The sequence below is a fragment of the Rhincodon typus genome, chromosome 5 (genome assembly GCF_021869965.1).
Source record: "Rhincodon typus isolate 14 chromosome 5, sRhiTyp1.1, whole genome shotgun sequence".
Taxonomy (NCBI): Eukaryota; Metazoa; Chordata; class Chondrichthyes; order Orectolobiformes; family Rhincodontidae; genus Rhincodon; species Rhincodon typus.
The window spans coordinates 42,989,721-43,010,306 of NC_063336.1; the positions used below are offsets into that span (position 1 = coordinate 42,989,721).

The 20,586-nt window shown below is 39.5% G+C and overlaps 1 protein-coding gene across 1 annotated transcript; it reads right to left on the reverse strand.

Moving 5' to 3' along the window:
- Positions 1 to 1,774: 1,774 nt before the first annotated feature.
- mchr2a (melanin concentrating hormone receptor 2a) lies at positions 1,775 to 20,038 on the reverse strand. Its single transcript, XM_020513131.2, is given in 4 exon segments — positions 1,775 to 2,812; positions 10,209 to 10,328; positions 15,513 to 15,707; positions 19,937 to 20,038. Coding segments are annotated over 4 exon segments (639 nt in total). The 5' UTR covers positions 19,939 to 20,038; the 3' UTR covers positions 1,775 to 2,490.
- Positions 20,039 to 20,586: the final 548 nt, after the last annotated feature.

Here is a 20,586-nt window from a genome sequence, read left to right on the forward strand (position 1 = left end):
CTGTTGTTCAGGGGACAACAATAAAAAGGGTGCAGAAGGATGTGGTCATGGAAGCTCAACATCATGTGGCCCACAAATGCAAAATAGAAACAGACCCACATACTTGAGTTCAGAAGAGAGTGTGACATAATGGCAAAAAGAAGCATGTTAAGGTTGGATCTAGCATATAACGCCAGCCAACTACCAGCATGTTACAGTTGTTTCTATCACATTAAAAAAAAAGATGGAGCTGAACTGGACGTGTGTTGACACTGAGGCTTGGACAAGGAAGTTTGTGAGAGATCCACACCATCTGGACTGTCATGAATAGGGATAAGAAGATTTTGCAGAAGTGCTCTAATTCGGTGAAGTCCCTGTCCGAGGAATTCAGGTCCATTGGGGTGCTGCTGTCAGCAAGGATCAGAAGTTAAATTCTTACAGAAAAAGAGCTAGAATTCTGCTTGAGGAAATTCAGATTATTTATATTTAACTTTTACTGACATTCATCTTTAATTTATAATTACTTTAGTTTGCTTGTTAAAGTAAAATTTATAAGATGTGAAACCATGGTTTTCATGTTGAGGGTTGTTCAGCATATTCAGTCCTTTTGGATTTTTGGTCCCCGTAGCGGAAGGGGAAGTGGAAGCAGTGAAATCAAGGAGAAAAAGAAATGGTCAGATTTTCAAAGGGCCATGGAGTAGGAACCTGATGCAGATTAGAATTCAGAATCAGTGCGGGACATTGCCTTGGGGACATGTTTTGAATTTGTAATGGGCCAACATTGAGAGGGAGTGGGAAATGCAGGAAGTTGATTAAAGAATTTACTAATTTGCACACAACTTTCAACAGGTGAACCCCAATATTCTTGTGCATGTTTGTGCATGGCTGTTGGATTCACCATCGGACCCAATTATGTCTCTTTGCAGCTCGTATCTATTTATACATCCCTGACCAAACAAGGGTGTGTGGGTCAACAAAAACATTGCTCCTCACCTTGACATCCATGGCTGCTCTCCACCATATTCAGCTTCTTGGCTACCTGATGAGCTGCCTGCTCGAACTGACAAGGTAGTGGCAACATTCATCATGGTTGCTGCCTGCTCTTGTGCTGGCACCAGGCAGCCAGCTCCTAGAAGCACTAGTATCAATAACTGGGTGCCAAACTCCCCTCCTGGCTAAATAGGTTATTACAAAAACATTGAGCTAAGGCGGGACCCAGAATTCATTCAGGTATCAGATTCCTGACCCTCCTTGTAAATCCAGCCCAAGAATTACAGCATGGGAGCGAAGGACAGGAACAATTTCATGAAGCAGGAGAGAATGTACTTATCAAAATTTTAGTTTGATTTTTGTCAGTAGGGAATGCTACAGGATTTCAATTAGTTAACATCAAATACATAGTCTGGTGATGTAATTTTGACCAGAGCACATGATTGAAGGCTTTTATTTTCTAAACGAACAGTAAATTGGATTATAATCTTTTGACATTTAGTGCATGCACTTATACATATTTTCATATACTTTTTGAATACTTTAATACACAAGTTTCTTAACAGTTCACATCAAATTTTTGTGACCTCATATTTAATATTGTTCTTTAATTACTACATTCTTTTATTTCAATTTAATTACACACTGAAAAACAGAAGACATGATCGTTATCAATGATATATATGGAACAAACTGCTAGATATCTGTATCATCTTCTCAAAACTTGTGTTAAACTTGAAAACATAATTATAAATACAAAGCGTACAATTACATTTCTAATAATGGTTAAAGCCTTGCTGTCACAGTTACAGAAATACACACATTAATAAAGCTCCTTCTAAACCAACAGCTGTAGTTTGCAGTTAGAAGAGATTGAAGCGTATGAGCAGGTACAATATGAGCTATATAATTGTTTGCCGATGTTTTTACATATACACTGCTGATGCTACTTATCTCAATTAAACTAATTGTTGACGTTTATTGAGTAGAGATTAGACTTTTGCAACTAATGGTGCAGGAGAGCTGCACTTTCAGGGCTTTGATTATTATTCTTCTGACAATGGATTTTGATCTTTGAGAAGCTCTCGCTATTGTATCAGTGCAATCTTTTTAGCTGCCTCTGAGGTGCGATCTGAACCTCGGAATTACATTGCAGACCCACATTCCCTTGAAATTGTTGTCCTTGCTAACTCTCTGAAAGTGTGAAATCTCATTCTTTTTTAGTTGGATTCACACTGAAAGGGCAGTCACTAAAGTGTTCTGTGACAGTGCACTATCCAGTTTCATTGATGTAAGATACCTTATACATCCAGTAGATATTACACTGCATACTGAAAGTAAAAAAAAGATGAAATTACAAGTTGTATTAAGTTAAATACGTCAGCACAATATATGTATAACATACGTATTTTTTTATTGAAGATGGTGATTTGGATATTGAAATTGACAATACTGTACTCACCCACACAGTAACACTTCAAAAACACAAACATATTGCTTATAAAAGAGTTTTTTCATTCACTAACTCAGCTTCAGTGTGCTTTCTATGTTAATAATTTCACGTTTAGTCACTTTCATTGGAATCTTTGTGCAACTGGCCAGCCTCCTTCGGAAATTGCCACTGATCAGTATGTAGAGAAAGGGGTTAATGCTGCTGCTGGTGTAACTAAGGCAGATGGCGGTGTAATAAACAATGTAATAAGCAGAAGTTGGCTGAGTAATTTTGAGATTTATTAGTTGAATCACATGGTATGGTGCTGAACACACCACAAAAATACCCACTAACACCAGGACCATCTTCGTTAGTCGTTTGAGCTGTGCTCTGGGGATAGTTGCATTATATCTAAACATAAGAAGAAAACATTGTTTATTTAAATGAGGCTTATTTCACTTCACCCATTTAAGTCTGAACAACTTTGTTCTGCTTTAATATTATTGTTTTCTAGCACATTCTAATACAGGACATTCTTCACTTTTCAACCAGTTCTGTTACAGGATATGAGGCCTCTTTAAAGAAATGCTTGACGACACAGAATCCAAACAGAAATCTGGCACAAACATTCAAATATGTAACATGCAAAATCCTGCTGTTTGAAGAGGTTTTGATGGTTCAAAATGGAGAGCCCAGCAGATATCAATTTAAAATCAATAGCAAAAGATATAGTGGGGATATTAGGAAGAACGTTTTTTGTGCAGTGTTCTGATTGTAAAGTTTTATAAGCTTTATACGTTTTAAACTGTCTCTTTTAATTTTCTGAGAAAACAGGAGCAGAAATAGACCATTCAGCCCTTCAAATCTGCTCCACCATTCATTACAATCATTACTGATCATCCAACTCAATAACTTGTTTCCTTTCATCACTCAAATCCTTTGAAACCTTTAGCTTCAATCCCATTTGTGCAATATCCAACTCCTTCTTGAAATCATATGATGTTTTGGCCTCAAATGCTTTCTGTGGCAATGAATTCCACAGGCTCATCACTCACTGGGCGAAGAAATTTCTCCTTCAGTCCTGAATGGTTTAATGCGTATCTTTGGATTGTGATCCCTGGTTCTCAACTCCCCCATCATCGGGAACATCATTCCTGCATCTATCCTGTCTATTCCTGTTAGAATTTTATAGATTTCTATGAGATCCCCCCTCATTCTTCTGAACTCCAGTGGATATAATTCTGAGAGATCCTAATTGAGAGGCTGCTGTGTGCTCTGTTTTACAGAGACATGGCTCACTCCGGCTTCAGCTGACTGTGCCTTACAACCTGAGGGTTTCTCAATCCACCCACTGGACTGCACAATGTCCTCAGGCAGGGCAAAGGCAGAGGGGTCTGTCTCCTGATCAACACCTCTTGGTGCTCGGACGTGACGACTGTATTGAGTTACTGTTCCCCGGACTTTGAATATCTAATGGTGAAGTGCCCATCCCTACTACCTGCCACGGGATGTTTACTCTTGCTATCCTAACAGCAGTTTACATCCCACCCCACGCAGATGTGAAAAGCGCACTTGATGAAATACACACTGCTACAGGTAGCCTTGAGACAGCGTACCCTGAAATCTCGTTCATCATAACCAGTGACTTCATCCAGGCTGACCCCAAAAGTGTGCTACCAACATACCACCAACATGTCTCCTGTCCTACCTGAGGCCCAAACACCCTGGACCATTGCTACACAACTCAAAGGGGCCTACCGCTCCATTCCCTGCCCACATTTTGGTAAATCCGAACATAAGGCTGTGCTCCTTCTCCTAGCTTACAAGCAGAAACTGAAATCAGTACAGAAAGTCGTACAAATGCTGTTCTGAGGGAACGGATGGGCTCCTACGTGACTGCTTGGAGTCAGTGGATTGGTTCATATTCAAGAACTCAGCGGCCAACATAAATGTGTATGCCATTAGCATCACAGACTTCATCAGTAAGTGTTTAGAGGACTGCGTGCCAAAGAAGATAATCTGAGTGTTCCCCAACTGGAAACGAAAGATGAACCAGGAGATCCACTCCCTACTGAAGTCCAGGTCTGATGCTTTCAAGTCAGGTGACCCTGACCTATACAGGAAATCTAGGTACGATCTTCGCAAAGCCATCAGGGATGCCAAAAGACAATACCAGACCAAACTAGAGTCTAAGGCTAAACACATGTTGACTGTGGCAAGGCTTACACGATACAACAGGCTACAAGGCGAAGTCGAGTAGATTCGGTGACAACAATGTATCCCTCCCCGATGAGCTCAATGCATTCCATGTTCATTTTGAACAGAAGGTCAGTAAAATGATGTTACCTGCTCCGACACCTCGGGTGCACCTGTACCCACAGTCATTGCTGCAAGACATGAGATCGGCCTTCTTGAGGGTGAACCCACAGAAAGTGACTGATCTAGATGGAGACCCTGGCCGTGCACTCAGATCCTGCATAGACCTGCTGGCAGGAGTATTTGCAGATATCTTTAAACTCTCCATACTACGATGTGAGAAGCCCACTATCATCCTGGTGCCAAATAAAATCAGGCAACATGTCACCTGGTGGTTCTGACATCCATCGTTGTGAATTGCTTCGAGAGGTTAATAATGGCACACGTCAACTCCAGCCTCCCAGATTGCCTTGATCTACTACAATTCACCTGCCATCTCATGGATCCACAGCAGACACCATCTCCCTGGCCCTACTCTCATTCCTGGAACATCTGGATAACAAGGATACCTAAGTCAGATTCTTATTTATTGACTTTAGCTCCACCTTCAACACCATAATTCCAACAAAACTCATCTCCAAACTCCAAGACCTAGGGCTCTGCTCTGCCTTCTGTAACTAGATCCTTGACGTCCTGACCCACAGATCGCAATCAGTAAGGATTGGCGATAATACCTCCTCCATAATAATCCTCAACGTTGGTGCCCCACAAGGCTGCATACTCAGCCCCTTAATATTCAGCTGATACTTTCACGGCTATGTGGCCAAATTCAACTCTGACTCCATTTACAAATTTGCATGTTTGAACGTTTGCCTTTGTCTTTCCGCTGTTATCATTTTAATAACAACCTATCATAGCCAACTTACACCTCATACCATCTTAAATTCCTCTATAAGATTCAGGACCCAAGTCTCAGAATCAACTACATTACTCTGCAGCTTGATAAGGAATTCTATTATATTATGGTCAAGAAGCCTCACACAACAATAATGCCAATTATTCCTTTTTCATTACTGAAGGCCTAGTCTGGGATGGCATGTTCACTAGTTGGTTGTTCAATGTATTAGTCCAGAAAACCATTTGGTACACAGTTCCACATATTCCTCCACTATGGTATTGTTAGTAATTTGATTTGCCCAATCTGTATGCGGATTAAAGTCATCCATAATTACAGATGTTCCTTTATTGCATGCATCTCTAATTTCATGTTTAATGCTATTTCCAAAATCACCACTATAGTTTAGGAGTCTGTATATAATCCCCAATCTAATGTATTTTACCCTTTGGTGTTCCTCAGCTCTACCCATACAGATTCCACGTCATTAGCTCTAATATTCTTCCTCACTATTGAATTAATTTCCTCTTTAACCAGCAATGCAACTCTACCACTTCTCCCTTTTTGTCTGTCCTTAACTATTAAATACCCCTGGATATTCAGTTCCCATCCCTGGTCACCCTGAAGCCTTGTCTCTGTAATCCTGACTACATCATACATTTATTCATCTATTTGCATAATTAATTTTTGCAATTTATTGCAAATGCTATGTGCATTAAGGCATAAAGCCTTAAGGTTTGTCTTTTTAGCATTACTTATTCCATTCCCGCTCTTTTTCACTGAGTCCCTGTTTCATCTTGACCCTTAATTTCTCTGCTTTTCACTTTTCTTATTCCCTATTTTGCTTTATTCTTGTCCTTGATTCCCCTTTCTCTGACTCTTTGCATAGGTTTCCATCCCCTGGCATTTTAATTTAATCTCTCCCAAATCACTCCAATAAATACTTCAATAAATACTCCAATAAATACTCCCTCTAGGACATCTGTCTGGTCCTGTCATGGTGCAAACTATCCAGTCTGTATTTGCCCCAGAACTGGTCCCAGTGCTCCAAGAATCTGAAATGCTCCCCTTACATCATCTGTTCAGCCACGTTTAAATGATATATCCTATTATTTCTTTTCTGACTAGCGTGTGGCACTGGTAGTAATCCTGAGATCACTACTTTTAAGATCCTACTTTTTATCGTGCTTCTGAACTCTGCTTTTAGGACCTCATCCCTATTTTCACTTATGTCATTTGTACCAATGCATATCACGACCACTGGACGTTCACCCTCCCTCTCTAGAACACCCTGTAGAAGTTCCAAGATATTCTTAATGCTAGTACTGGAGGTGGGGGGCAACATACTATCTTAGAGTCAAGTTTGTGGCCATAGAAATGCCTGTCTAATCCAAAATAAAATGAAGCAGATAAAATTAGTGACTTCTTACTAATTCAGCCTACTGATGTATCAATGGGTCTTGCTTGCTATAGAGACTCTGTATCCAGTTCAAATCTTATTGAAGCATAAATTCCAGCTATCAAGTATCAACAGAAAGCAATGAGCAGCTGTTCTCAAGTAAAACCAAAATACTGTGGATGCTGGAAATTTGAAACAAACAGTGCTGGAGATTCCAGTTCTGAAGAAAAGTTATGCCACCACAAAACATTAACTCTGCTTCTCTCTTCACAGATGCTGCCAGACCTGCTCAGTTTCTCCAGCATTTTCTGTTTTTGCTTGAGCAGCTATTCTTACTGTTTGTAAACTTACTGACTTAGAAACTCTGGGCACAAAGAAAGAGAGTGCCAGAGAGTGGGAGGGGGAAGCAATAGCTGCAGTGAGTAACAAGGGGAAAAAAATCTTTCCTGTGTTATCCAAAGGCAGAAAACAGGTGGGAACATGTTCTCTGCTTGCAGAGGTGGGACCTACAGAACTTTAGGTGCACTGGAATATTCATTCCGTTATGGCTGAGAGAGAAAGTGGACTTTTCTGCGGGAAGTTGATTTTAGGATTTTCAGAAGGCTGGGAGAATCAGCTCCAATGGATCCTGGATGTTATGACTCAGTTAGAAATCACATGACACCAGGTTATAGTCCAACAGATTTATTTGAAAACACAGAGTCTTACTCCTTCTTCAGATGTTAGTGAGAGAAGTAGTTTAAGACACAGAATTTAAAGTAGAAGATCAAAAGGTCACACCACTGATGAGGATGTCGTAAACAAACCTAAGATGCTGTTAAATCTTTAATCAGTTAGATGGTTTTAATTGATTAACATGTATATGTAAATCCCCAAATTCCTCTGAAGTCACTGTTCTGAGAAAACTAAAGGTTTTATCAGTGTAAAGAAGAGCTGACATTTTAGGTGAGACAATGCATGTTAGGTGTGAGGCCTTGTTTAGAATCTGTTTGTGTTCTGGTTTGGAATCAGACCGGTTTTACTTCTAAAGTAGGAACTTATAAAATGTCACATTGACTGTCCATAAATTGTGCGCCTTTTGAACAAAATAGAATGTTTCTGCAAATACAAATTCACCCCATAGATTTACGTGTGCGTGCGTGTGTGTGTGTGAGAGAGAGAGAGAGAGAGAGAGTGTGTGTGTGTGTGTTTATGACTGTGTGAGAGAGAGTGTGTGTGTGTGTGTGTGTGGCTGTGTGAGAGACAGTGTGTGTATGCAAGAAGATCTGTGTGAGTGTGTGTGTGTTTGTGTAAGTGAGTGTGTGTTTGCCAATACACCATGCCTCGGGGCGTCCCTGCCTGCAGGGTATGAGAAAGACAACATTGGCCAAGTCACATGAATATCTGCTGTGTAGGTGGTGGGTGGTGTTCATGTCAATGATCTAACATGTCTTGCAGAAGTTGCCATGGTAGGGTTGTGTGGTGTTGTGTTCGATGTTATCCTGAAGGCTGGGTAGTTTGCTGTGAACAATGGTCTGTTTAAGGTTTGGCCGTTGAAGACAAAAAGTAGAGGCATGGGGAAGATCTTGGCAAGGTGCTCATCATCACCGATAATGTGTTGAAGGCTGCAAAGAAGCATATTTTTCACAACCTTCAACACATTATCGGTGATGATGAGCACCTCGCCAAGATGCAATCAAATGGGCTTTTAAATGGGAATTAACTCAACATATGAATAGAAATAATCAAGAGTTATGGAAGGGAGGTGGATAGGAGGGGGACAAATGTATTTTCACTTTTAGTGAACTGGCACAACACAATGAACCAAACAGTCTCCTTCTGCATTGCAACTATTCCACTCTAAAAAAGAACAAGAGGGCATAGATTTAAAATGATCTGTAAAAGAAGCAACAGTGAAGCATGGAAAAACCTTTTCACTCAGTGAGTAGTTAGGGTATTGAATGCAAGGCCTGGAAGTTTGGTGGAGGAAGGTTCAACTGAAGTATTCAAGAGGGCAGTAGATGATTATTTGGATAAAAATAAAGTGCAAGGTTGTGGAGAAAAAAGCAGGACATTCATACAGGGTAATGATGCTCATTTAATAAGCTGGTGCAAGCATGATGGGCTGAATGGCTTTCTTCTGTGCAATCACACTTCTGTGATTCTGTGTGATCCTATGATCAGGGTAAAGACTGATGTATATAAGGCTGTGGCCTCAAATGCATAGAATGCTGCTCCCTGACAGTTTTTGCTATTCTATATGTTTTTGACATTTACATTTCAATAGTTTTATCACTTCCTCAAATGTATAGTTTTGGTGTATTATCATTCTGTTGTTGAGATTACAATTGACTATCCTAACTATTCTTGCTAAGTTGGCCCAACAGCATGTCCACTATCTGTGCTTTCGATTGACAATGTCTGTTTGTCCATATTCAGTAAAATGCAATGGTTTCTGTTCAAACATTTCTAAGGAGAATAATGTAGGTTGTATACTATATAGTGGATGTTATGGCAGTTGGAGTTTTCAAGATTAAGATTGATGCACTTTTTGTCAGGTAATGCTATCAGGAGATATGGAGCAAAAGCAGGTAAATTGAGCTTAGGTACAAATCCATTCCTGTATAATTGAATGGTTGAGTAGCCTAGAGAGATTGAGTGACCTTTTCTTGTACTTAATGTTCCTATGTGATTCATTTGTATAATGATTACTCATCACATTGTTCAGAAGGAATTTGTGATCCTGCTCTGTCTTTAAGAGATCAAACTTATGGTTGTAAGTTCTTACTGCTGGAGGTAAAAAAGTTTGTTCAGGGTCACGTTGCCTCTGACCCAATCTCCCATAGTAATTTGATGTCTGAAATGGCTCTGTAATACTTCCAGATCTGTTAATGATTGACTAACCAGTTTGGTTTATTTAATTGGAGGTGTAGCTCTTCCGCTTGGCTCCAGCTATTCTGCAAGCATAAGTCTTTTTTAGACAACTGTGGGGAATCCCATCTATTCTGTTGCTGATAAACTACATAATGTTAGATGGAGAAACACTGATAGCATCCTTGTGCTACTTGGGAATTCCAAAGCATTGGTTCTTACCAAATCGTCACCAGCTTAATTGTGAAATGGTAAGTGTACTTTGTCCCTAGGGGGGAAGAGTGTATGTGCAACTCTAATACGCAATATGTGGCTTTCTTAATACCTTGTCTTAAAAACTCTTAAACATAAAGATCGAATTCTACATGTTGGACATTTTGTTATCAAAAACAACTGTAACATTTTGGAGTAAATAGCTCACTTAGATATCACGAGTATAAAGTGTGTGATTATGATAAACTATTTACCTTCCAGTTCTCTTGTTTTATTGGTAGATGTCCCATGTGTAACACAAAATCAAAATGTAACAAAGTAGTATCAGTGGTAAGGGAAAGAAGACGGAAGTTAAGGTGTGGTACAATGTATACCTGTGAAAAAAATGGACAGAATGTATGTTAACTTTTGCTGGTTATTAACAACGCTTGAACATTGATCTGAATCTTCCAATAATTGGTAAGACTGTTGCCTTATTTTAAAATTGTTTTGTCATTTGGTGATTGTGACCATTGAATAAAACATTTATCAAATGATGCCAAAAATGGCATTTTCCATGTGATGAACTAACAAAGCCACTGGACTGAGTTTAATTTTCCACCTATTTTTGTGTCATCATTATTTAAAGACAAACTGAAACAACGGATTGAACCTTACCCGGAATCAGCCAAGTGTTATTTTTGTCGATGGAGGGTTTCTCTCTGCAAGGCTTTACGAATTTTCTCACACAATCATCTGAAGCTTGCCTTCAGGCCCAGAGATAGGGACACTACCACAAAGCTACAATGGTCCTACATGCTAGTTAAATTATTCCACTGAAATGTAGTAGGAGTTTAAGAATGTTTTAGATATTTTCTCTCATTGCACTTTCTTTGGAGAATATTTATACTGCACGTAGTGAACTGAGAATGATTCACTCGTTGCAAGTGGAAGTCAATTTGTATTGAGATTTCACGGTTACAATAATATTGCCACAGTTCTGCATTTTTAAGAACATTCCACTGGGGGAGTTTTGTCACTGCTCTGTCTCTTCATTGAACATTACCAATGCAGTAAAGTTGTGGTGCAATGTGAATTTTGGAATGCAATTGTATGTTTATTGAGAAAGACTAGCAATTACTACTAAGATTTTCCATTTCTAACTGGTACATGCACAATGTATTGATTGAGTATGCGCCCAGGCTGTGCTAAGAAGGGTACCGATAACTGACTCTTATATTTTAGAAACAACAACAAAGTTGCTGGAGAAGCTCAGCAGGTCTGGCAACATCTGTGAAGGAAAAAACAGAGTTAACGTTTTGGGGCCAGTGACCCTTCCTCAGAACATGAGATAACTCACTAGACCTCGCGGAGAGAAAATAACCATGAAATTCCCGAAATTGGCATTTAGCCTAATTATGTAAAATTCAACCCTGGCATACCTACTTTATGAGTTCTGAGGAAGGGTTACCGGACCTGAAATGTTAACTATGTTTTTTCCTTCACAGATGCTGCAAGACCTGCTGAGCTTTTCCAGCAACTTAGTTGTTGTTCCTGATTTACAGCATCTGCAGTTCTTTCAGTTTTTATCTTCCATTTTAGAGCTGATTTACCACATCACTTTGGGAGAGCTCCTACTATTTGCTGTATTACTTGCATAGGCTTACATCATGTTTGCCAATTTTCTAAAACTAACTCATTAATTACCTTGGTGAAGTGAGAAATGAGGTCTCTTTGGTCGATTTTGACTCTAAAGTAAACCGCTTTCCATCTGTTCTCCATTCATTTTACAGCTGTTCAAATGTCAGAAACCTCTCACAATGCTTACGTTTAAAAACTGAACCTATATATCCAAATAATAACATCACACTTTCAGGCAATCTTCTTCTTCAGTTCCCTTCCATAAAGTAGGTATGCCAGGGTTGAATTTTACATAATTAGGCTAAATGCCAATTTCGGGAATTTCATGGTTATTTTCTCTCCGTGAGATCTAGTGAGTTATCTCATGCAAGTCTCTGCTGTTCACCTCATTATAGATATTGTACCCCCATGGCACCACTCTCACACTAACTTGCACACAGCATTGGCAGAAGCACTTGCTGAATATCCCTCACAGGAGGTTGGCCAGCAACACTATTGCACCTAGGATAGGAGCTAGTGTGCTAGCATGGATCAAGCGTTGGCCTAACAGGCAGAAAGAAGAGAGTAGGAACAAATGGGTCATTCTCGTGTGGCTGGCTGTGACTATAGTAGTTCTGTCAGGATCAGCACATGGGCCCCAGCTGTTCACAATAATGATTTGAATACAGGGATCAAATGTAATATTTCGAAATTTGCAAATGGTGGAGAATGCCATTTAGGACTGAGGTTAGGTGAATTTGTTTTACCTGGAGTATTATGAATCTTTGGAATTCTCTACGAGATGGGTGTAGAAGCTTAGACTTTGAATGTGTTTAAAGTAGAGATTGAAAGATTTCTGACTACCAATCATGTACAGGATTATGGGGATGGACATGGTAAAAAGCATTGCAATGTTTGACAACCATAATTGTATTAAATAGTGGAGTAGTTGTAATGGGCTGAATGGCCTACTCCTGTTCCTATGTTCCAATGCCAGGACATGATGGGATTTCCAGCTCTACCACCATAGTTAAAGCATCTGATGCATCAGGTCAACTGTCATCAGCCATGAATAACTATTCACAGCACATGTAGTATGAAGGAAGCAAAAAAGGACAGTTTCTGAGGGCACATCAGTGACAAGGGTGACACTCTAATGGAATAAGATGCTCATATTTTAAAGATATTGTCATTTTAAATCATTTCCTGTCTGAATGACTGTCATAGTATCAACAGCTATAAGAATTGCACTACAAAGGCAACTTGTCTGTGTGTCATATCATGTTTGAGCCCCGAGTAAGGGAGTACTATTTTTGCCCTAATGCCCAATGTAGCACAGCAATGTCATTGTCATTGCTAGATTGGCAGCGGTCCACCCCTGACGAACTTGGAAGATTAGGCTAGACTGATGAGTGACCAAACCCCTGATTGTGTATCTCCTGATTGACTTACTAGTAATCCCCTTGTTGTACCGGACCTGCAGGACTGAGGGTAGCCTATTCCCTTGATTGTAATGTTATGGAACCCTTGACCCTGACAGCCCTAAAAGCCCGACTGACTGTGTCCAAGCCCCTGGACTGATAATGGATGAAGCCTTTGGTTTACTATGCTGGTAACCTATAGTGACTGAAGAAAATTTTCCCTTTATTTGACTGAGGACTACTCCCCTTAGATTTTCAGACATCGCCATTTCGATGAAATGCATCCATTGTATTTGCTGCGTATATATCTGGCTGCAGGTGTGACATTAACATAGCACGGTGCCATAAAGCAACATGCCTACTTCCTTGACTGATCATTGCTGCCAGACATGACAAACTGCCAGGCTTTGTATCCGCAGTAAGAGGTAAGGCAAAACATAGGTATACTGACCCTGTAAGCTCTGAATAATGCGGAAATACTGAAAAAGGCAAAGCAATACAAGGCAGGGATCCTATGGACATCAAAGTAGGTGCACAGTGAGTGAGCATTAGGAGAGCAAGTAAGGAGCCCTGAGATGCATAGTGGTCAAATCCATGATATGGGTGCCTGTCCCTGTGTACAAAGCAGCCTTCTACCATCATTACAATGCAAGGTGTTGATGCGCTCCAAACTGCAGCATTGAAGTGGACTACTATATCCTAAGTGATGTGGACAAATGCCATGATGCTGTGGGGAGGCTGGTGCGTGTCCAATACGAACCTCCATGGAAGGGGACTATTACAGACAGTGCTACCCATGAAGCATGCCCTGAGGTTTTGAGAGGATTGTCACCAACATAGAGGCTTGGAGGCACAGGTGGCGAGCTGGAGACACTAGGTACCCACTGTGACTTTCATGTTGAGAGTTGTCACTGTCTAGTTTCTCTCCACAGTGTTAGAGAATTGTAAACTGCAGATAAATGAAGTGAAAATGGATAATAATAATAGATGCTAATGCATGCAAGTACAAGATCTGCCAGTGGTGGAGGCTGGTACAATTACAGCATTTAAAAGGCATCTGGATGGCTACATGAATAGGAAGGGTTTAGAGGAATAAGGGCTAAATGCTGGCAAATGTGACTAGATTAATTTAGGATATCTGGTTGGCATGGATAAGTTGGATCAAAAGATCTGTTTCCGTGCTGTACAACTCTTTGACTCTATCTGATTAGCAAGGTTCTTGTCTTGTCATTCCTGCTGAAATTAAATATGGGTCTGTTCAGTTATCAGACCCTCCTGGTGCCTCAAATGCATTTAAATATATGCCTTTGGTTTGTTTGGATAGAGGCAAACTCCAATATTTGTTTGTTTCCTTGATATACTACTGTACAGAACCAAACTGCGTTTTTGATTATGTTTATATACAAAGATATTTTTTATGAATAAAGTATATTTTGAAACAAAAGAAAGAAAATCAGAATGACTATTCCTCAGTGTCAGGAATCTAATTTTTCAGATCTCACTACATTTTCCCAACTGGCTCACCATTGCCCACTTTGTTCAGGGTCTGGGAAAATTCAGCCCTCAATCTCCAGCACAAGGACACAGAGATAGGTCCCAAATTCACCCCAACCAGAACACAATGTTCTTGACATCAATGCAGTCCACATTGGTTGTCAAGCCAAGTGATCACCCAAAAAGTCTGAGTTGCATTGGCAACATGTACTTTTACATGCCACAGTCTGGAGTTAAGGATTGTGATGATAAAGACTTCACATCACTGACCAGAAACTTCTCCCAATCTTACTGCTTTCCATTGGTGTATCTTAGAAGGATTTACAAATTGATACTCAACCAGCTTAGCCATAATATCAACACACCTCCCTTTCCCATCAAAGGTAGGAATGGGACTTGAATCTGGAACTTCTGGCTTAGAGGCAGGGTCAATCCCCATTGCCTCATGAAACCTCTTTCCAAAGCAGATTTGAGATGAAATTTATGAATCATTGTGTCAAAAATATAAGTGAATGACTCCTGCTGAAGAAATGATTCTTGAACATTGTTAATATCATCCGTGAAAAGTATGTAATTAAGTTAACATAAGTTTAATGGTATATTTAAATACCTTAGCACAAGCTTTAACTTCAGAGGTAAGGAAAGCAAAATCTTTGAATATTTTGAAAGTGGAGACAGATTTGTTTTATTAGATAGTATTATGAAACGCTGTATAATTCCTTACCAAATTAATTTGAGATGCTGCATTAAAACTCTTCACCCAGAGACAGGTTAAAATAAGGAATTTGTTATCAAATGGAACAGTTGAGAATAGTGTAAATATATGTCAAGGGATGCTAGATAAATACGTGAGAAAGAAAGAAACAGAAGGCTACACTGATAGGATGAAGGATGGTGGGACGAGGCTCATGTGAAACAAAAACACTAGAATACATTGATTAAACTGAATAACCTTGTTTTGTGCTGTAAATTCCATGCAATTTTCAATTAAAAAGTAAATGACTTCCAAAGCATTTAGGGAGCTTAATTTTATAATACACTTACCAAAGTATATCCTGGGGCGAAGATAAATCGATAGCACAGCCTTCCAAGCCATCTTTAAATTTAATGACTTTTGCGTGTGTCCAGGCAGGAAAGGCCAATAGAATTGAAATTGCCCAAAGGCAGAGGTTGATTTTAATAGTTTTCGACGTGGTTCTGAAACTTGTCAGACAGAATGGATGAACAAGAGCTAGGTACCTATGGACCAAAGATTCAAATAGAGTTTCAAAAACCATCAAGACTTTTTATTTTACACAACAATGATTAATTTCTCAGAGCATTGAATCATAGAATTCCCACAGTGTGGAAACAGGCCATTCGGCCCAACAAGTCCACACCGACCCTCCGAAGAGAATCCCACCCAGACCCTACCCTATCCTATCCTTGTAACCCTGCATTTCCCGTGGATAATGCATTTAACCTACACATCCCTGAACAGAACGGGCAATTTTGCATGGCCAATCCACCTCACTTGCAAATCTTATCACTGCGGGAGGAAACTGGGGCACCCAGCAGAAATCCATGCAGACACGGGGAGAACCTGCAAACTCCACACAGACAGTTGCCCAAGGTTGGAATCGAACCCAGGTCCCTGGTGCTGTGAGGCGGCAGTGCTAACCACTGAGCCACCATGCTGCTTGGAAATTACATAAAGGCTATGCAAAAAAAATGTTTTACAGATTTCTCACCATGTCTATTGGGCCTGCATTTTTGCTAAATGCTGCTCCAGGAGTTAAACCAGGAATAAGATAAAACTGGGAAAGTCAGTAGGCTGAAACAGCACCACTGCAGGAGTCTCAGACTTTGCAGCAGGCTGAATGAGGAGTTCTGTAGAAGGACTTGAAATGTTAATTCTGCTTTCTCTCTACAGATGCCACCAGACCTCTTGAGTTTCTCCAGCAATTTCTGTGTTTGGTCTAAAAGTCTATGTTGCATGCTCAATCCCAGGGTACAGGACATCTGCTCAGGGGTGGAGAGGAACTTGCAGTGGGATGGGAAGGATGCAGTTGTCATAGACTGCGGGTTATAATAACACAGGCAGAACAAGTGTCTCCACACAGTTAGATATCAAATTAAGAAGCAGAACTTCAAAGATGAGGATTTCTGAACTACTTGCAAACTCATATATGGCAAACAAGATTAGAGAGATGAAAGTTTGGGTCAAACACTGGTGTGGTGGAATTGGTTTCTGGTTCCTGGGGCACCAGCACTAGTACTGGGATTATAATGGGACCTGTACCACTGAAATGGTCTCTATCTGATGGATCCGGTGTTTCAGTGAGCAGCATACCGAAAGAAACAGAGAGGGTTTTAATTTAAATCGTGGGCAAAGGTCAAATTTGGGATATTGTGCAATATCAGAGAACAGAGACAAGGCATGAGAGAAAGGCACTAATATAAGAAGAGATAAACAGGCGGTGACAGGAATGAATAGAGAGTACACATCTAACAATGAATCAAAGATAAAGTCAAAGATCAAATGAAGGAGAAAACTAAATGTTTTGTATGTGAATGCATGCAACATTTAAAAGAAAACAGATGAAATAACAGCACAAATAGAAATAAATAGGTAGCCATTGTAAAGATATGGCTGAAGGACAACAGAGGTTTGGACTTACATATTGAAGGGTACATAAAAGAATATGAAATTGCAGCAGAAATAGGCCATTCATCCCTTTGAGTCTGCTCTGCCATACTATGTGATCATGGCCGATCTGTAATCCTCAATTCTACTTTCTTTCCTTCTCCCTATAACTCTTGATTTCCTTGCTAATTACAAATCTGTCCGCCTCAACTTGAATACACTTAACAACCCAATCTCGACAGCCCTCTGTGGTAAAGAATTCCTCAGATTTACTAACCTCTGAGAGAGGAAATCCCTCCCTCTCTCTTAAATGTGTGAACCTGAATTCTGAGATTATGCCCTCTGGCTCTCCCAACCACTTTGTGTCATCTGTAAAGGTGACTATAACATCCAAGTCATTTGTATATCTTCGACATTTAGGAAGGACAGCGAGGAAAAGGCAGAGAGGTTGCTCAGTTATTGAATTGATTTATTATGGTCCATCAAAACACTCAAGTTAAGGGCAATTAGAATGGGAAACAAATGCTAGACTTGTCAGCAACACCCAAATCCCAAATAGAAAATAAGAATTAGTACAACAGAGAAGGATGATCTAAGTTCAGGAAACCAGGATGTTGAAGTGGTTTGGGTAGAGATCAGAAATGATAATGACAAGAAGACACTTGCAACACAGACTCCATGTGTGTAATCACATAGTAGGGTGGAGTATAACGAAGAAATATTACAGCTTGTCAGAAAGAAATGACAAAGTCATGGGGGATTTTAATCTGCGTATAGACTGGAAAAATGAGATGGGCAAAAATAGCCCAAATGAGGTGTTCATAGAAAGTTTTGGGATAATGTCTTTAGAACACCACATTCTGGAGTCAAAAGGAGAGCAGGCTATACTGAACTTGATATTGTGCAATGAGATAGGACTAATTAACAACCTCATAGTGAAGGCATCTCTAGGTAGTAGTAATCACGATTTAATTGAATTTTACGTTCACTTTAAAGCAGTGAAGAGTGTGTCATGTTAAACTTATAATTACAAAGACAATTAAAAGGGCACAAAAGCAGAGCCAGCTAAGGTTAAGTGAACTGGCAAATTAGGTTAAGGGATAGGTCAACAGTGATGCAGTTGCAACCATTTAAGGAATGATTTCAAAATACGCAAATAGACATCTCACCTCAGGCATTTATCCAGTTCAGTTTTGAATCTATTATTGACATCTGTCAAGCAATGCACTTCAAATCATAACAACCCGCCTTTGCAAAACGTTTCCTCATTTCTTTTTAGCTTTATACCTAACTAGTAAAAGGGCGGATGGTGGTGTTGTGGGAATGCCACTCGACTAGTAACCCATACTAACCGTGTGAGGACATGGGCTCACATCTGACCATGCTAACAGGTATAATTTGAATTCAATTAATAAAATCTGGGATTGAAAGTTAGTCAGTAACGGGGATCATGAAATTATCATCACTGTCATAAAAAATCCCATTTAGTTTACTGATTCCTTTTGGTGAAAGTAACCTTTTGTTCTTATCTGGTCTGGCTTATCTGTAATATCAAACACTCAAAAATGTGGACCCTCTGAAATGGTCTAGCGAGGCACTCAGTTCAAGGCATTTAGGGACGGGCAATGATTGCTGGCCTGGCCAGTGACATCCACATCCGATGAAAAAAATAAAGAAAACCAAAGAATTCACTTCAGATAAGCTGCAGAAATTCCCATTATTATTTTCAAGCCAGGTCTGATGCATTCATTGAGTTCATCTGTAAGCATTGTCAATCACCACTGCTAACAGATGAGGATGATTTTATACATATTAATCTTTTAAATTATGCACTCATTACAAAAATCATTTTTAACTAGATTTACGTAGCATCCCTTCACAACTTTAGGATGTTCAGTCATGCTTTAGAGTCAAATACTTTTGAAATGCAGAAATATAGGGGGAAGTGGCAATCAATCCACATACAGCAAGGTCCCACAGCTGACAATGTAATAATGTTAGACAATTTGTAAGACTGACGTACAGATACTGGCCATAACACCAACTGTCTTTGAAACAGGGTCAAAGGATCATTTATGTTCATCTGAGAGGACAGACAGGGACACAGTCTAGTGTCTCATTTGAGAGACAGCATCTCCAACAGTGTTTTTTTTAAGAGTACAAAACAAACAAATGCTTAAGAGTTTCACCAAAATTTCTGGAAACGTAGCTGATAGGTTATAACTAAAAGAGAAAAATAGATTAACACCATACTGCACTTTGTGTGAATTTCTGATCTATACTTTCTGATGGCACATTTCTCTAAGGAAGTACAAGTCTGGAGATGCCTTCTTTCATCTAATAACATACTTGAAATTTGCCTTTGTACTTGAAATGTTAATTGTTCTACTGCATACAATAATGTTTTTTGCTTTCCACTAATTATCAAAATTAAAGATTTAGATTCCCCTTCAAACTATTAAGTTAAATTTATACATAATTCAATATATTAACTGGTAATTATAACATGACAGCAGTCATTTTGACACAATATTGCTGATACGTATATACTTAAAAAATATAGAAAATTAACAAGGCAGAACAGTTTGATCCCTTATTAATATTTTCATTGAACCGCTCATTCTAGATCAATACCATTAAGCCGTCTTCTCAAGAAACTGACATATAATTTGATCTAGTGAAACGTAAATCAATAGTTCATGCTCTGAATATATTATTGTAACAATCTAACAGACAACGAATAAACCGTCTTTGTGTGTTGAACAGTAGTGTCGGCATTGATATCTGTTGTCTTTGACGTAAATGGATTTCAGATTAATAATAACTTTTTATGTAAGCGTACATAAATTCTGGGCCTTAGGTCTGCACAGCGTAGTACATCTGGTGTCAAAAGGGCGTGCACTGAGTCTGCTCAATTATTGACAGCGACTTTCTTATCATTGTGCGCGCACGCACACACATACGCACCGGCCTCAGTTAAGAATATAGTCAGATGATAACAACAACATCAGGACTGAGTGTGCTTAGGGAAAGGTAGATGCTGTGAGTTTTGAGGTGACTGTTCTGTCAGTTACTCAGGAGAGTAGATTATCATTCCCACATGATGGGAAACTATTGACATTCTGGTGCTAACTATTTACATCCACAGGTTGGTAGGGTTGAAATAACCCTTGGAATTTTATGAATACTTATTTCCAGTGCATAAATTTGTGTACTGAGAAAGCAAACCAGGAGGTCTGGTGTGTAGGTCAGCAGGCTGTGCAGGATTTTCTGCCACTTAATTTTAATTTTAAAGGACAGAATATCCTGTGAGATATTCACTTCCGTTGGCTGAATTCTTGACAGATATATAATGGTCAGTACCGAGAGTTCAAAACTGGAAAATTTATCAGTATTTAAGTAGTTCAGCTAGAAGAAGAGAGTAAATGAAAAAAAAAACAACTTGTGTGCATTTATGAGCAGTTAGGCATTTGTCAATAACCTGTTGTGAAA